We start from the raw sequence: 17,524 nt of genomic DNA, 5'->3' as shown, positions 1-17,524 counted from the left end.
TGGCTGACATAAACTGCATATTTTTCTTAGTCCTTTTAATATTGTAGCTTAAAATGCACTCACGGTAGACAAGCTGTGATTGTATTCTGAAGTGAAAGACTGAGAGTAATTTAGGATGAAAGTGGCCTGTGAGGTTGGAAGTTGCAAATGCATTAAAAAGAAAAAATCAGGTCGCTTCTTACCCCAAAACAGACAGCAGCAAATAGCTTCTTCCCATTCTCCTTTTGGGCCCATTTCTCCTTTTCATTGTTTTGATTTGGTGTGACGTCTGTACACGTGTAAGATATACAACAGCTAAATAAACATATGGCCTCACTTAAGGGAAATTTCCATATAGGTCAATGCACTTTTTAAACTATATAAATATCAGATTAATTTTGGATTTGAGAAAAGTGAATGTTATCCAAGATCCACATAGTTTTTCCTCTTCTAAATTTTCAAGGTGAAAACATAAAGACAAAATGAAAAACTTTTTCGACTCCTGAAAAATATTGTTTGCAAAATTTGTGTTTAGCAAATTTAAATGAAACCGTTGTATCTCTGCATACATTTTTACTGAGGATCAATCAACCAATCAATGAGCTAATAACTTAGTCAATGATCAGTAGGCACTGATTAGTTACTGTGAACATTAAGGGCTTCCCAGGTAGCACTAGTGGTGAAGAATCCACCTGCCAATGCAGGAGACACAGGAGATAAAGTTTCGATCCCTGGCTTGGGAAGATCCCCTGGGGAAGGAAATGACAACCCACTGCAGTATTCTTGCCTGGAAAATTTTCATGGAAAATGAAAAATTCCATGGACAGGGGAGCCTGGTGGGCTATGAGCATGTGCACACCGCCCCCCTCCCAGGTCTCCCACACACACACATTGAAAGTTAAGTAGAAACAGAAATCCAGTTATTGACCGTTTATTTGAAGACAAAACACACTCCCTTGGCAATATTTCATAAAGGTGAAACTTGATCTGAGCCTTGAAAAGTGAATAAAATCTAAGAGAAGAAAGGTCAGTTCTAGGCAAGGGGAACATTTTGATCTTACAACAGAAGAAAAGTTATATGTCTCAGAAACAGTAAGAAAATCTAGCATTGAATGTTTCTAGTCAGTGGTGAGAAAAAAAAAATTGGATGGACAGCAAAAGTTCACATGATGGAGGAGTTTTAGCCTTAGATATAGGAGTTTATCTTGATTTGGGAGATGCCAGAGAACACATGTATTTTCTGTGAGAAAGTCAGTGTTCAGATATTGATTGAGGAGAGAACAAATGAGAAACAGGACATGGGATCTGGCCTTGTAAGCTCTAGTCCAAGGACCATGACAGTGGTGTGATGACTAGGCTGGTTGATGATCTTACGGAAATCAGTTTGTAAGAAAAATAAGACATAGATTTTAGTTGTGATTTTGGACTTCCAGCCTTTCTGTTTCTTTTTATCCTTCTCAATAGATGACCATTTCTTCTGCTTTTTCACATCTTCCTTGTTCAGAGAAACTTTTCATAAATATTTGCCAAGAACAAATCAATGAAATACTTTTCAAGTGTATATCCCCTTCAAAAGTATCTGCCTACAGTATCTGTGTTCATTTAGCTGTTGTGTATCACAGCACAATGGTAAATAAAATCCTGCTTTCTTCCTTTCCCTTTATTTAAACTATTTTTCCACCCTGACATTCTCCCCTTCATCCTTGCTAATAGATCCATTTAAAAAAAAATCACTTAAAAAAGCCATTTCACTTTGTTCTTTTTTTCATTCCTGCTAAAGGTTTTTGCACTTCTCTTTTGCTAATTAATCATCAGTCATAGCCCATGTCATGTTTCAGTTTTTGTACATTATTTCATCAGATACTTAATTGGTACCTCTTGGAGGACAGGTCGCGTGTCTTATGACCCCCTGTAAGATGATGCTGTGAAAGTGCTGCACTCAATATGCCAGCAGATTTGGAAAACTCAGCAGTGGCCACAGGACTGGAAGAGGTCAGTCTTCATTCCAATCCCAAAGAAAGGCAATGCCAAAGAATGCTCAAACTACCGCACAATTGCACTCATCTCACACGCTAGTAAAGTCATGCTCAAAATTCTCCAAGCCAGGCTTCAGCAGTATGTAAACCGTGAACTTCCAGATGTTCAAGCAGGTTTTAGAAAAGGCAGAGGCACCAGAGATCAAATTGCCAACATCCGCTGGATCATGGAGAAAGCAAGAGAGTTTCAGAAAAACATCTATTTCTGCTTCATTGACTATGCCAAAGCCTTTGACTGTGTGGATCACAATAAACTGTGGAACATTCTGAAAGAGATGGGAATCCCAGACCACCTGACCTGCCTCTTGAGAAACCTGTATGCAGGTCAGGAAGCAACAGTTAGAACTGGACATGGAACAACAGACTGGTTCCAAATAGGAAAAGGTGTACGTCAAGGTTGTATATTGTCACCTTGCTTATTTAACTTATATGCAGAGTACATCATGAGGAACACTGGGCTGGAAGAAGCAAAAGCTGGAATCAAGATTGCTGGGAGAAATATCAATAACCTCAGATATGCAGATGACACTACCCTTATGGCAGAAAGTGAAGAGGAACTCAAAAGCCTCTTGATGAAAGTGAAAGAGGAGAGTGAAAAGGTTGGCTTGAAGCTCAACATTCAGAAAACAAAGATCATGGCATCTGGTCCCATCACTTCATGGGAAATAGATGGAAAAACAGTGGAAACAGTGTCAGACTTTGTTTTTTTGGGCTCCAAAATCACTGCAGATGCTGATTGCAGCCATGAAATTAAAAGACGCTTGCTCCTTGGAAGGAAAGTTATGACCAACCTTGATAGTATATTAAAAAGCAGAGACATTACTTTGCCGACCAAGGTCCGTCTAGTCAAGGCAATGGTTTTTCCCGTGGTCATGTATGGATGTGAGAGTTGGACTGTGAAGAAAGCTGATCGCCGAAGAATCGATGCTTTTGAACTGTGGTGTTGGAGAAGACTCTTGAGAGTCCCTTATACTGCAAGGAGATCCAACCAGTCCATTCTAAGGGAGATCAATCCTGGATGTTCATTGGAGGGACTGATGCTAAAGCTGAAACTCCAATACTTTGGCCACCTCATGAGACGAGTTGACTCACTGGAAAAGACTCTGATGCTGGGAAAGGTTGGGGGCGGGAGGAGAAGGGGACGACGGAGAATGAGATGGCTGGATGGCATCACCGACTCTGTGGACATGAGTTTGAGTGTACTCCGGGAGTTGGTGATGGACAGGGAGGCCTGGCGTGCTGTGATTCATGGGGTCGCGGAGAGTCGGACACGACTGAGCGACTGAACTGAACTGAACTGATGGTTGAGATCAGAGCTCTGCATAGATATATTGATAAAATTTGCTGTCAGGTGACACTGAATTATTTGGTGATAGTGTTCTGGCCTAGGCACATGGCATGTCTTATCTGGGCTATAACTACAGTCTTGTAATTCATCTACTTGACCCCAACTCATCCTTCATTTGCTGCGCAGTTTATTTTTTGTACACTTGAGATTGGTATGCATTACCTCAGAATAAAATCCTAACCCTTAGTATTCAAGGCTGTCTATCACCTGGTTCTGGGCCATACTTCTAACACCCATCCAAGCCTTATCCTGCCAGATACTCTGGTGATGCTGAATCATGGGCCCCCATTGGTAATATCAGGCTTTTGATCAATGCTATTGCCTCAGGCTAGAATATACTGCTTACTTCCGCTGGTGATTTCTCTTTCTTTTTTATTTTTAAGATGAAAAATTTTAAATATACATACATCATTTATGCATACATACATATATATGCATACAAGTACATAATGTGTATACACTCACATAATTAACCTTTCATACTGTTTACAGAACATATATAATAGAAAATTTACAGTGTTCAACAAAGGAGAATTTAATTAATTATAACAAATGCATGCTATAGAACACTATGCAGTTGTTAAAAATGATGGGCCTGAATAGTAGTTGCTCAAAGAGTCTGGGATATAGTTTTAGACTTTCAAAGCAGGCCACAGAAGATTTTGGGGGTGGTAATTGTTGCCTCAAGCAACTCTACCTAGGTACAATGCCAAAATTGAGATAAACCTCATCTTTTTGCCATTGACAAAATCACTGTCTCCTCACTCTTCAGCTTCACGTGGTGAGAATCACTGCCAGAAATGATCAAATATTGTGGTCAGACAAACAAGTCCTCTATCAAATACCTATTTCCTATGAAATTTTGGGTGATCACTTTAAATCACCTGAGTGAAACACGTGTTGCCTCTCTGTGCTCACGTGACAGATGATACGCAATTCTGTTTTTTTTTTTTTTTTTGGTGGGACTGTATGAAATTACATCTTGAAATGCTCCTGAACTTAAAGTATATGGAAAACAAAATGTTATCAAAATAAGTGGACTGTGGATCCTAAGTGTACGAACTCTGAGAAATGAGAGCAGTAAGTAATATTTATTTGTGGAAGTATGCGGTTTCTAATCTTAAATCTATTTCAGCTTGTTCTACACTAAAGCACATTGGAAAAGACCAACCGAATAAAGTCTGTACTTTTAGCAGCTCTGAAAAAGTCAGAACTCTTTCTTTTTGTTACTATAATCTGGCTTCTTCTATTAAAGGTCAAAAGTTATAGACAACATACTTAGCAAGGGGTATTTATTTTTTGCCAAGAAAATATATTTTCAGATGTTTGCAGAAATGGGGCTTTTAAAACCTGCCCTTAGTTCCTTGTGCATTGGTTGATACTTTCTGTTTCACCAAAATTTAAAAGAGTTGTTAATATTCACTCATTCATTCATTCATTTGACAATGATTCACACAGCTGGCATTGTGTGCCTGGCAAGGCGCTAGGTGTTGGGATTCAGCAGTGAGCGGAAAAAGACATGGAGTCCTTGAATTGTGACATCCGCAATCCAGGGGGAAAAGAGAATTATTATCGTACAAATAAATGAGAATTCTATTAAGTGTGCTAAATTAGAGAAGCTGGTAAGAAAGTCTAAAAGGGGATCTGACCCAGGTAAGGAGGTCAGGGAAGGCTTCCCTGAGGAAGTGACAACTGCACTGATCTGTAAATGATGTCGCTCAGTCATGTCCGACTCTTTCCGACCCCATGGACTATAGCCACCAGGCTTCTCCAGGCACGAATACTGGAGTGGGTTACCGTGTCCTCCTCCGGGGGTCTTCCCAACCCAGGGATCGAACCCAGGTTTCCCACACTGCAGGCAGATTCTTTACCATCTGAGCCACCAGGGAAACCCGAGGGGATCTGACCCAGGTAAGGAGGTCAGGGAAGGCTTCCCCGAGGAAGTGACAATTGCACTGATCTGTAAATGATGAGGAAGAGCTAAAATTGCAATCCATGCAGCGGGCCTATGATGGGCAAAGGCCCTGTGGGAGCAGTGGGCCTGGCAACCATGGGGGAGCGGAAGTAGGGTGGTAAGGCTTGCAGAGAGAGCTGGGGGACTTCTGGTGGATGGAGTGGAAGAAGGGGTCAAGCCCACGCAGGTGTTAGACCATTTTAGGGATGCCTTTGTCCTGATTGTTTGGGAAAGCTGTCAAGGGTTTATAAGCAACGGGAGATAAGATCAGGTTTCTGTGTTGAGAGGATCCTTAGAGTTCAAAGCAGGGAACACACTGGAGCGGGGAAAAGTGAGTGAGGGCAGATGATTTGAGACTAGTGCAGTTGCCTGAGCAGATGGTGGTTTCTGGAATCAGGGTGGCAACAGAAAGCAGGCTGGAGAGAGACTTGAAGTAAAATAGCACTTGGTGACAAACTGGATACATGGTGTGACTCCTGGGTTTCTCCGCTGGCCAAAACGTTTCCAAATTAGGGCTTGTGCAGACCTGACATATTTATTCTCCAAAGAAATATCTCTTTCAGTGAGCCTCAGAATTTTTATTCTATCGCTATTTATGGAGCACCTGTTATGTATCTGGTTGCTGGTGACACAGGAGTGGACCAGTTTGTCTCTTATGGATATAGTGCCTATTGCTTCTGGTAAGGCTGGTGAAGGTGAAGATCAGTGGAAGCAAAATAAAAACAATAAACTATGGGAGGTCAATTTTTCTTCTGGGAAATCAGAATAAATGTATTTTTTTAAAAAATGCTTTATACTTTCTAAAGCCTCTTACTACCTCACAGGAACCAGTGGGACAGATATGAAGGTGTGACTTGAGGAGCCTGTACAGATGGAGACTCCTAAAGTCACAGAGGTGTGAGAAATCAGTACATGGGCTCAGTTTTTCCAAGTTGAGAGTTTGCCCTCATTTTCAAAATGAAGACCATCATCAAGGTTGAAAAGGCAGCCTGCCGGAGAACAGTACTCCTTTCTAAAGAGTCTTACGGCCTCTCAACCATGGAAAGAAAGAGCATACTTCTAGATGAAGTCCTAGCCACAAAGTGTGTTTCCTGCCTTCATTATTAGCTGCAATAACATAGCCAGATTCTTTACTGGCCAAATGAAGGCAGGTGAATCAGAGAAATTCTGACTTTGTACTAATTCATCACAGAAGTGAACAGTTTCAGGTATTGATCTTGGAAGCTCATGTACAGACCTTGTGGGGAGAACTTGGAACCAAGGGAAATAAAAAGGCAGGCCTACTTTCATCTTTGGTTGGATGGCATCACCGACTTGATGGACATGAGTTTGAGCAAGCTCTGGGAGATGGCGAAGGACAGGGAAGCCTGGTGTGCTGCAGTCCATGGGGTCGCAAAGAGTCAGACAACACGGAGTGACTGACAACTTTCATCTTTATTTGGCATTATTTGAGTGGCTTAATTATGTGAATAATTTTGGTGCTTTGTCTGTTACATCAGTTTACTTCTCATATTTAGCTGTTCTATACTCATGAAGGGCTTTAAAGCAATGTTCTCATATTTTCAACAAGCTTGATTTTTACAAGACTATATTAGAAGGTTGATCCCAGGGTGATGGTCTGACCTCCTGTGACCTACCAAAGCATTAGAGATGCGAGCAGCATCTTCCCAGCAGCTGTGATTTCTCAATTCTAAGGACAGTCAACTGTTACTCAACAGGCCCATCAACTGATATCTCTTCTCTCCTAGAGGAGATACTTGTTTCTGCCGAATTTAATTATGAAAAAATATCCCAACGCACATCTGGACCAAATAGTCAATAACATTATTTATCAAAATAAATTTATTAAAAAGTATTCAAAGACCACTTCAAAGTTTAGCTGCCATCAGGACAGTTTTGGCACTCATAATGGACACTGTCATTTTCTACACAAAAGCACTCATTCTAGTACAGGCACCAATTGACAGTTCAAAGACAGATCGTTTCAGTTTAGAGTTATGTGAGACAATAGTACTGATCATCTGTAGTCATAGGAACATCAATACCCTTGCACATAGTAAACATGTATTACCTAGAACTAAAGAAACTACATCTAAACCACTATGTGGTAATTTAGGGAAAGATGTACAGCCAGCTAGCTAGGGCCACATAATCCCAGACCTATTGATTGTAAATGCTTCTGGACCAATAGTGTTACATCGTTATCTTTCAGTCTCAAGCTCCTGCTTTTCCAGCGTGAAACACACCACATTTAGACCACACTCTCTCTGTGTGCTCCATCAGTTACGGAAGCTGTCCCAGTACCAGCTTCTCCTACGTGGCGACTGGCTTCCTGATTCACTACCCAGCTCTGAATCCTGAATCAATAGTTCTGAGTGATGTTTCCTGAACACCCAGGCTGAATTCAAGGTCAGTCTTTTTGGCAGGTAACAGCCTTTCCCCTTAGGAAAAAAATGAAATGTCCTCCGTTTCTGGGCTCCCGCTTTCATCTCATGTAGCATGGGGTTCTGTGGTGATCTGCGGCTTTTTACACAAGTCCTGGTAGAATTCTGACTCCAAGAAACGTGGATAAGAGTTGTTCTCCATCAAGCTATATACCCTTTTCTGGGCAGTTGTGAAGCAGCCACTGGTAGCTTCCTGTATGTTTTGGGCAATCAGAGTTTTGGTTTGAAAGTCTATGTTGATCTGAAATAAAACAATTATTCCATATTAAGAGTTAGAAATTGAAATATATATAGTATTTGAAAACAAAAAAAAAACAAACCCAAACTATAATGTGTGGCCAGTGTCACCAGCTAAGTCAGTGAAGAAATGTAATTAACCTCACTGAGAGGCAGAAGTAGGGGAAAAACAGCCTACTCACCCACCCCCCTTTAATTTGAGGTCTTTTAAAATTCTTTTCACTTTGGTGCTGAGGATATTCAAAATATGCTGAAACAAGGAACTTTTTCCCCCTTTACCTCTTTTGGAGCTTCTTTTTCTATGAAGTCAGTATATATTTTCTTTGCTTTTGAGGACAGCTTTTGGGGTGACTTGGTTTTTTTGAAGTCTTCACAGGCCAGCCAGAATTCAATATTTTCTTCACAGAATTCAGATTTTAAAAAAGCCCTGAATGCAGCAAGACCATCTGGGGGAGGGAAGGAAGAAAGCATGCAGAAATTGCATTGAGTGCCCAAATAATCCCTTATGTGTTTTCCTAGAACTCCCACAAGCCTGGCCCCATATTTTATTATTGCCAGATGGCAGCAATTTTCTTGAGTTTACTCAAACCTGTAATCCTCAAAATTTAGCTCTTTAAAGACTAAGATGCCAGTCAGCAAAATGCATAAGTTGGCACACTACTACAAAAATATAAACACTTAGCTTTGCTGTTAACACAACTTATAGGGGAGCTATAAGTTCTATGGGAATGAAGCCTCTTGAAAACATTGTTTGCAATGGAAAAGCTGACTCAACCTTAACAGACAGCAACTGCCATTACAATCTGGGGCTATTTCCCCCAACTCCCCACCTATAGTGAAAAAGCCACGCATTTCCCTGGTTAATCACTGGGAAATAAAGGAGAAAAATAGGCCCCATGGTACAGTGATTATAAAGTCAAACTCTCCTTGGGCAAGCTGCTCTTGCTGTGTGGACACAACCATACCATACTCTCCTGATACTTGAAATAGATCAAATTCAAGAGGTTAACTTACATTTACTGGCTAGCAGCTCATCAAATGCTTCTGACCACAGCTGGGCTTCCTCGGGAGAAGGCCTGCAAAAGAAAGTCTGCACATCAGCTCCCGCTAGCCAGAGGTCCCCTCTTCAGCTCAGCAGTGAGCTATGCATGTTGGCAAGTACAAGATTTTCAACTTACTTGATGAATGTTTGCTGTTTGCTTTTCTTGCCAGTTTTGGGCTTCCCAGGAGAGGAGGAATTTTGCAAGAAGTAGCTCAAACGGCTCTTCCAATCTTTTAATCTACAAAAGAAAAAACAGATACTCACTTAGCGGCAACACTTGAAACTGCCACTGCAGCTTAAGGCATTTTTACCAAATAAAGTCGCCCCCAGTAGCTACAGACTAGCCAAATAAGACAAAACAACTCCTCCAGTCAGTCTCACTCCTTTAATCCAGCATCTAAGTACTCAACACACTAGTTTCATCCACTCATCTGAACATAATTATTAGTTTTATAAGTAAGGACAGGACGACCTACAATTATAGGGTATTTTAATGAATTTAGTTTGCATAGTTCAAAGGCAGATGCTATTTCTGGCTCACAAAAGGCAGCCAGTTTTTCTGCAATGGTTAATTACAATTCTGAGATATTTCACACTTGAGGAAGCCCACAGTGGACCTGCCCTGAGCCAGCCCATGCTCATTTCCCTTCTACTCTCAGAGCAGCAGGCTCGGGACCACCCGAGAAGCTGTGCACAATGAGGTGTGTGCGCGAGATTGACCGCCCCCTCCCCCAACTGCAGCGCTCATTTTAAGAAGGTGATGCAGAACAATTATATGTTCCACACTCTTGAGTGGGTGAGACATGCTTTTCAATTAAAAAAATTAAAAGTATCAGCAAAAATATCTCCATCCCAGCAGTCGTGTAAGCAGATCAGAATTGACAGTGCCTCTCACGAAGGCCGGGGGCGCGTGGCCGCAGGATTCTCCGAAGTCATTTTCGATGCAGGGAGACAAAAAGCCAACCCGCACCTATCTCCGCCCCTACATCAAGAATTTTCTGCAGTTTCTAAACTCTACCCGAGTCCTTCGATAAATACCTACACCACACAGTTTTAAACTTAACAAATTAACATTTTACACACACATATTTTTCTTTTTTTCCTGCAGAGATGCAGGCAGGCTACCTAGTTCCCATGCCGAAGGCCAGCGCGAGTGTACCGCGTTTGCAGCCGCCCGGGACAGCTGGGTCCGTAGGCGCGGCCAGTCAGGGAGGAAGAAAGCCGCACTCACAGGGTTCGCTTCATCTTCTCTCGCTTCTCCTCGTTCTTAGGGCCGGTGCTAGCGCCTTTGTCCATGGGGCCGCAGTCGTGCTGGACAGCCAGGAACATAGCACTTTGCATTATCGCCCTCCAGCTGGAAACGCCGCTCTAGGGGGTCGGGCCGCCGGCACCCGTATTTATAACAGGCCGCGGCGCGGGGGCGGGGCCTCACGGCGCCGGTCCCGCCCCCCGCGGGCTCCGATTGGCCGACGGCGGCCGCGGACCGCCGCCGAAGGGTCTGGAAACTGGAGCCCCGCTGACGTCCGCTGTCCCGGCGTCGTGCGCAGTCGGGAAGGACGCTCGCCCTGGTGTCGGGTCAGAGAAAATTCCCTTTTGAACGGTCGCAGGCGACCTTTGCCCAGTTTGGCGGCCGGCCGTGGGGTCGCAGGGCCGTGGCGGGCAGGGAGCCAGGTTGGCTGCAGGCTCGGCGGGGCCACTGGCTCCCCGCCTCGTCCCTGTCTCATTCCCTCCCCCGCTCTCCAGAGCTCCTGACCCCAAAGGGAGCCGTGATTCCCAGCAGGTAAAGGTTGCATATTGGGAAGCCGAATGCAGTCACCTTATTTTGAATTAGGTTTAAAAGGGGATGTGTTTTTGGAGCGCAAGTCCTCGCACCTCGCCTCCTTTCTTAATCTGGGAACTGACCCTCACCTGTTCTTTGAGACGCCTTTTAATTTGGTGAAGGAAACAATGGGAGGAACAGTGAAGTCCAGGGGCAGTTGTGTGATCTGCTCTGCAGCGTGCCCGAGCATCTTGGAGCCCTGTGGGGGAATGCACATTGGTCAGGGAAGGAAGAGGAGAAAGTGCTTTAACTGGGTGTGCGGTTTTGATTACCAGCAGGCTCGTGGTTGGGTCGGTCCGTGGGGTTGCAGACTTATTTCTCAGGAGTCCTTGGACGCCTCTCCTTCCAGAACAGAAAAAGAAATTACAGCTCTTCTTAACAGGGAAACACCAAGAGCTCGCAGCTGTCGTGTACCAGAATCATTTTAGTGTAAAAGAGCAAGCATGCAGGATTTCCTCCTGAGTCACTCTTAGTTGGCTTAGAATTTGCCAGAACACTTTTAACTGGCAAAAAAGAGAGATGGGGGTGGAGGGAGGGAGGCGTTCACAGCTTCTTTGAATAAGCTTAATGTCTTGATTCTTCAGAAATCATCTTGCTGTAGCAGGATTTAAGTGGTTTGCTTGGTCAGGCTAAGTAGATAACCGCCACTCCAAAATGACTTGATTTCAGATACCATTATAGAATTGTACAGTGGAATATTCAGGTGGTTCTTCCTGAAGTATCTAAGTAGGCAGATTAACATTAAGGTTTTTGCTGTTCTGTCCCTAAGTCATTTCTGACTGCAGTTCCATGGGCTGCAACTTGCCAGGCTTCCCTGTTCTTCTTTATCCCCTGGTGTTTGCTCAAACTCATGTCCATTGAGTCGGTGATGTCATCCAATCATCTTATTCTCTGTCACCCTCTTCTCCTCCTGCCCTCAGTCTTTCCCAGCATCAGAGTCTTTCCCAGTCAGTCTGCTTCTCGCATCAGCTGGCCAAAGTATTGGAGCTTCAGCATCAGTCCTTCCAGTGAATATTGAGGGTTCATTTCCTTAAGGACTGACTGGTTCGATCGCTTTGCTGGGAGACTCTCAAGAGTCTTCTCCAGTGCAGCAATTTGAAAGCAGAAATTTCTTCGATGCTCAGCCTTCTTTATGGTCCAACGCTCACATTCATACATTACTATTGGAAAAACCATAGCTTTGAATATAGGGACTTTTGTCAGCAAAGTGATGTCTCTGCTTATTTAATACAGGCTGCAAGTATGTTCTCTACTTTGTATTAGAGCTGTTAAAATTGGAACTAGTTTACCATATTCTTATGATGAGCTGCCAGTAGTTGGAGCTCCAAGTTTGACTTGGGGAGTAAAACCTGCAGTTATTACTAAAGAGAACAGCTGTATACTCAGTTATGGAAAGGAAAAATCATTTAGATTTCAGTAATAAATATTTGAAAGCAACTTTGTGAAATGTAAGAATATAATTTTTCTCAAGCATATGCTCTTCATCTCTATAAGAACTTTACATGATATTTTCTACAGCTATTTTCACTTTGTGATGATTAAGTACTTGTTTGTTAAATATGTGTAATATGTAAACATTTGCTTTTCTTGCTAGTATAAACCTCAATATATTTCTCACTTAGAATTTTGGATGGTAGAATTCACTTGTAGTGGAAAAAACAGGAGTTCTGACAAAGAGGCAGCAAGGAGAGCTGGACTTGTGTCTGGATACCTAGTTAGAGTCTTGGCTTCACCAGTAAATACTAAGTAACTATTGGGACAGTCCCATCCCACCTCCTAAGCACCAGTGTCTCATCTCTAATAAGAGTAATGTGTCTTTCTTGTCAACCTCATTGGATATTATGTGAATCTTTCATGAAAGGCCTTTGTAAATTTTAAAGTACTGTACAAAAGTTTGTCTTTCTTAATTTGCATATGTGGGGAAAAGGAACTATCTGAAGCATAGTTATTCCAGGTAGAAAAATCATTAAAAGATTAATTCAGAGTTAAGTTATAAATGTTAAGCACTGTTAAAATTCAAGATAATGTCACAGCTTTGTAGAATATTGAACTCATGATAGATACTTAATGTTCTCTGGGTAAAAAAACCAAATAAAAAATAAGTAAACTGGTATTTGAACTTTTCAGAGATCCTCTTCAGAAAAGTTCACGACCATCAATGTATATGTGTCCATGTAAGTAACTGCTTGAAATATAGACCATTCTAGATGTTTCTTGTAAGTGTTTAATGAATCTATTTGCTTTTTTTGCAAACCATTTCCGATTGACAGCTGGTATTAAGGTAGGCAGACCAGTACATTTAAAATGAAAGCTATAGTCTTTAATGACTTCCCTTTGTTTTTTTGGTTGCAACTGGCTTTTAGGTAAATGGAATTGCTTAATATTAAGATGACACATATTTTCCATTCTGTGGTGGAAGAAGAAACACTGCAATAGGATGTAAATACTGCACAGCAAAACCGCAGCTTGAGAGTGCCTTGATGAGCTGGACATACATTTTGCTGTCAGCTCTACCATGCCCTCTACTGGAGAGGCTGTCTGCTGAGCACATTGGTGGTGGAAGCTTGCAGGGTGGTTCTGGAACTTTTTGTAGCTAAAAAAATTTAAGTTACTGAGGAAAGCAAACAAAAAAATACAAGTTTCTAGTAACACGAAAGGGAGAATAATGAAAAGCAAAAGTGTCTTCTGCCATACACACTCTTCTCTTCCGGCTGTATGCCATTATTAATAAAAACTACTATTATTATCTAAAAGTATTTATACATGATAACTTTCAGACCCTGGAGAATCATTCTGTGTATTACCCTGTGCTTTACTTTTTTGGTCAGTAAGATATGTTAGTTTCTAAATTTGTAAAAGTTGAAAACCTGTTGCATACGTCATGAATTTTTAAATCGGTGAGAAGTTTAAAAAAAGGGGAAAAAATTAGGAAATTAAGCGCCATGTGGCAAAGGGTGTGATGAGTAATTGGAAACTTTTAGTATTGTAATTGTTGAAGTATTTGAGGAAGTGTGACACCTGTCTTGACATATTTGTCTATCTTTGTCCTTCCACCCCCCTTTTGGATATTGTTTAACCTTAATTGGTGAAATATTCTTTAAACAGACTGAACATATGACCCCACAATGAATGAACTTATGACCCCACAGGATTCTGTACTCTACTCTTCATTCCTAATATGATCTGACATTTAAAAAACTCATAATTGCTGTCTTTCTTAGAATGTAATTTGCATACCCAGGAGCTGAAAAGAGAGAAAGTCAGTGTTTTTGTCTGGGATGAATCAAGAGTTTCAACCAAATACCTGACATGTATTATAGAGGAGTTAATAATTTTACTTAGTCCTTGCATTGATAATTCCAGCAAGAGCATTTCCATAGCTCTGCCTTGAATTCATGCATAGTATGAAGTCCGCCATACTCCAAATGCAGGCACAGCCTACTTAAATTTAATAATTCTCCCTTATCAAGTAAAGCATTGGATTCTCTTTAGAAATCAACAACAGGAGCATCACATTTTTTCCTTCCCAAATAAATGTATCAATGTATTGAAATATGTCTGGTAGGTTCCTGTAGTTAAAGGACACTGAGTGTGAAGTCTAGGTTTGGGGATTACTTCCAGTGTCTGCCTGTTGCTGCTCTGTTCCAGTGACCAAGATCTGCATGGACTGTCAGGGGAGAGTAGTTGATTAGAAATAAGTCACATAGATGGCATTTTGTCCCTCAGGCTAGGAATTTCTTTGCTGACACTTGTTCTCCTGGGATTTTAATTTCTGTTTACAGAATTCTGTCAAATCATTAAAATGCCAAATGTCTATTGATTACTGTTTTGAAATCCTGAGACAGTGGCATCATAATATACAAGATTTCAAAGTTCTATATGTTATCAGTCACAGAGAATCTTTTTTAAAGTTTGAAGAAAGGCTGCTTTTCATCTAATAAATGAGGAATCCATTTGCACTGGTATTTCCAGTTGACTGTTCCTATGAAGAGAGTATTACTCCATTTCAGACACTGATTTTCAAAGATCTTTGATTCATGGACTACTTCACAAAACCCTAAAACTTTGTGAATTTTCTCTCCCAAACACGTTTTTTTTTTTTTAAACAAAAATTCCAAAATCTTAACCAAATTAATTGGTAAAAGAATAGCACTTTCAAGGAGATACCCGTGGGCCTGATCCAATTGCCATGTTATAAATATTTGAGTCCTGAATGCTGAACTAACATCCTTAGTTTGAAAAGACAAAATAATTTTGTCTTTATTTTCGTAAATTATCCTTAGGAGAGCAGGACAGATGGAGGGCTTGTCCTTAATTGGGATACTTGCTTTTAGTTCCCAGTTCCTGGCATTATGTTAGCTGGGACCCCAGAGAAATTGCTTAGCTTTCTTGTGCCTAGGCTTCAAATCTTCAAGGTGAAAGTAATTATAGAAACTTTCCTTTGTGAGGAACTGAAAAAAAAAAAACCATTTTGGGGAATGTCCTGAGTGTCTGGTTGATAATAATGCACAGGCCTGGTGTTCAGCAAAACTTTACAGCAGGATTGCTGTCTTCCACGTGACTCTTTTTTGTTTTTGTTGTTGCTTTTCTAGCATCCATTATTTACTGCTGCTGCATCTAAGGTGGCGGGTCTTCCAACCAGGGTGTGTATGTGTGTGTGTGTATGTATGCTGCATCTAAGGTGGCGGATCTTCCAACCAGGGTGTGTGTGTGTGTGTGTGTGTGTGTGTTCGTTCCAACCAGGGTGTGTGTGTGTGTGTGTTCCAACCAGGGTGTGTGTGTGTGTGTGTGTTCCAACCAGGGTGTGTGTGTGTGTGTGTGTGTGTGTGTGTTCCAACCAGGGTGTGTGTGTGTGTGTGTGTGTGTGTTCCAACCAGGGTGTGTGTGTGTGTGTGTGTTCCAACCAGGGTGTGTGTGTGTGTGTCTTCCAACCAGGGTGTGTGTGTGTGTGTGTGTGTGTGTGTGTGTCTTCCAGCCAGGGGATGTGTGTGTGTGTGTCTTCCAACCAGGGTGTGTGTGTGTGTCTGTCTGTCTTCCAGCCAGGGTGTGTGTGTGTGTGTGTCTTCCAACCAGGGTGTGTGTGTGTGTGTGTGTGTGTGTCTTCCAGCCAGGGTGTGTGTGTGTGTGTGTGTGTGTGTGTGTCTTCCAGCCAGGGTGTGTGTGTGTGTGTGTGTGTGTGTGTGTCTTCCAGCCAGGGTGTGTGTGTGTGTGTGTGTGTGTGTGTGTGTGTGTGTCTTCCAGCCAGGGTGTGTGTGTGTGTGTGTGTCTTCCAGCCAGGGTGTGTGTGTGTGTGTGTGTCTTCCAGCCAGGGTGTGTGTGTGTGTGTGTGTGTGTGTCTTCCAGCCAGGGTGTGTGTGTGTGTGTCTTCCAGCCAGGGTGTGTGTGTGTGTGTCTTCCAACTGGTGTGTGTGTGTGTGTGTCTTCCAACCAGGGTGTGTGTGTGTGTGTGTGTGTGTGTGTGTGTGTGTGTGTGTGTGTGTGTGTCTTCCAACCAGGGGGGGTGTGTGTGTGTCTTCCAACCAGGGGTGTGTGTGTGTGTGTGTTAGTCGCTCAGTTGTGTCCGACTCTTTGCAACACCGTGAACTGTAGCCTGCCAGGCTTCTCTGTTCATGGAATTCTCCAGGCAAGAATATTGGAGTGGATTGCCATTCCCTTCTCCAGACGATCTTCCCAACCCAGGAATCGAATTCTGGTCTCCATCCAGGTAGAAAGGTTGAATCAGAAGACCCTGAGTGTGTCTGCCAGTCCAAGGAACACCAGGACAAGCTGTGTCTTGCTTCTGCAGAGGATGCACCGTGTTAAGGATGAGGGTGGTTAGTGGAGGATTTTTCTGTCCGTGGTGCTGACCTGGGGAGGCTGCATCTGCTCTCCACCAGGTGCTGGCTCCTGGCCCCTGGGCTGTCATTACCAGATACTGCTGCTTTCTGGGGGAGGGGGGTCTGTTCATCCACTGGGTGCCCTGGTAGCCCCTTTTACTCTTCCAGATGCCCCATAGGGAACATCAGGGGACGTAAGGTTACTTTTAGAAATGTTTTAAGTTCTTCCTGAAAAATGTTTTGAAAATGTCTCGCTCTTCCACATGCTAACATTTCTATATATTGATATTTTGAAAGAATTCTCCACTATCTTCACAGGGTGAATTCTCCCTGCATTAGATGTTTGGTGAAAATTCATTTCTTTTTCTCAGTGCAGTATAGGAAGTATGTTAAGTTGTCTCTAGTGGTTCTGCCTATTCCTTTCTAAGTACATTCCTTACCCCCCATACCCACCCCCCCCAACACCTGCCCTCCTTTTCTGATCATTGTGAGGCTTTCTTCTTTGGAGACTTAATAGACTTGCAGTGCTTCAGTTATTTTATTTCTTTCAGTTAATGCAGTGTACATTTGGTTTCATAAGCTTATAAGCTTTTTAAGAGTTTTTAAATGAATTTTAAAATAAACCCAACATAGGTGAACATAGTCACCTGGCTTCACCAAGCCTAGATCAGCTGTATTTAACCAAGCAGAGTGAGTCAGTTTCATCAAAACTGCTTTGAGTTCATCTTATTAGAAGTTTTATTTTCCCATGTGTGTCTGTACCTGGTTTCAAGGCTCCACATCCACATTGCCTTCTTCATGAGCTGCAGATTGAACTCTCATCTTGAATAATGATCTGACTTTCATAAT

General features: G+C 42.2%; 2 protein-coding genes across 4 annotated transcripts in view; one reads left to right on the top strand and one right to left on the bottom strand.

Moving 5' to 3' along the window:
• Nucleotides 1-7,136: 7,136 nt before the first annotated feature.
• RGS2 (regulator of G protein signaling 2) lies at nt 7,137-10,415 on the bottom strand. 2 transcript variants are annotated; one of them, XM_055419916.2, is made up of 5 exons: nt 10,272-10,415; nt 9,177-9,278; nt 9,013-9,074; nt 8,278-8,444; nt 7,137-8,002 (listed from the first exon to the last, which is right to left on the bottom strand). In XM_055419916.2, exons 1-5 carry the CDS (start codon nt 10,379-10,381, stop codon nt 7,808-7,810), a joined length of 636 nt encoding a protein of 211 aa, XP_055275891.2. In that variant the 5' UTR covers nt 10,382-10,415; the 3' UTR covers nt 7,137-7,807. The 2 variants fall into 2 exon arrangements, with proteins under 2 accessions (XP_055275891.2, XP_055275892.2); XM_055419917.2 differs by having other exon boundaries at nt 10,166-10,401.
• A 58-nt stretch (nt 10,416-10,473) lies between these two features.
• The window catches only part of LOC129551702 (uncharacterized), a 447,940-nt gene continuing 440,889 nt past the window's right edge, over nt 10,474-17,524 (top strand). For both annotated transcript variants that reach the window (XR_016039652.1, XM_088845551.1), the window contains exon 1: nt 10,474-10,820. The gene's annotated coding sequence lies outside the window, so the exon portion shown is untranslated. The remainder of the gene's footprint in view (nt 10,821-17,524) is intronic.

Source organism: Moschus berezovskii, chromosome 17 (genome assembly GCF_049115385.1).
Source record: "Moschus berezovskii isolate FMDL1 chromosome 17, NW_MosBer_1.0, whole genome shotgun sequence".
Lineage (NCBI taxonomy): Eukaryota > Metazoa > Chordata > Mammalia > Artiodactyla > Moschidae > Moschus > Moschus berezovskii.
Note: the sequence above shows the minus strand (reverse complement) of the source record. Positions and strands in the feature narration are given on the sequence as shown.

What these genes read in the sequence shown, in the direction of transcription:
- RGS2 (XM_055419916.2), bottom strand. Translation starts at nt 10,381, where the DNA reads ATGCAAAGTGCTATGTTCCTGGCTGTCCAGCACGACTGCGGCCCCATG. An exon ending in GAGAAGATGAAGCGAACCCT is followed by an intron (nt 9,279 to 10,271) that starts GTGAGTGCGGCT and finishes TTTCTTTTGTAG; the next exon opens with ATTAAAAGATTGGAAGAGCC. An exon ending in TGAGCTGCTAGCCAGTAAAT is followed by an intron (nt 8,445 to 9,012) that starts GTAAGTTAACCT and finishes TCCCTCCCCCAG; the next exon opens with ATGGTCTTGCTGCATTCAGG.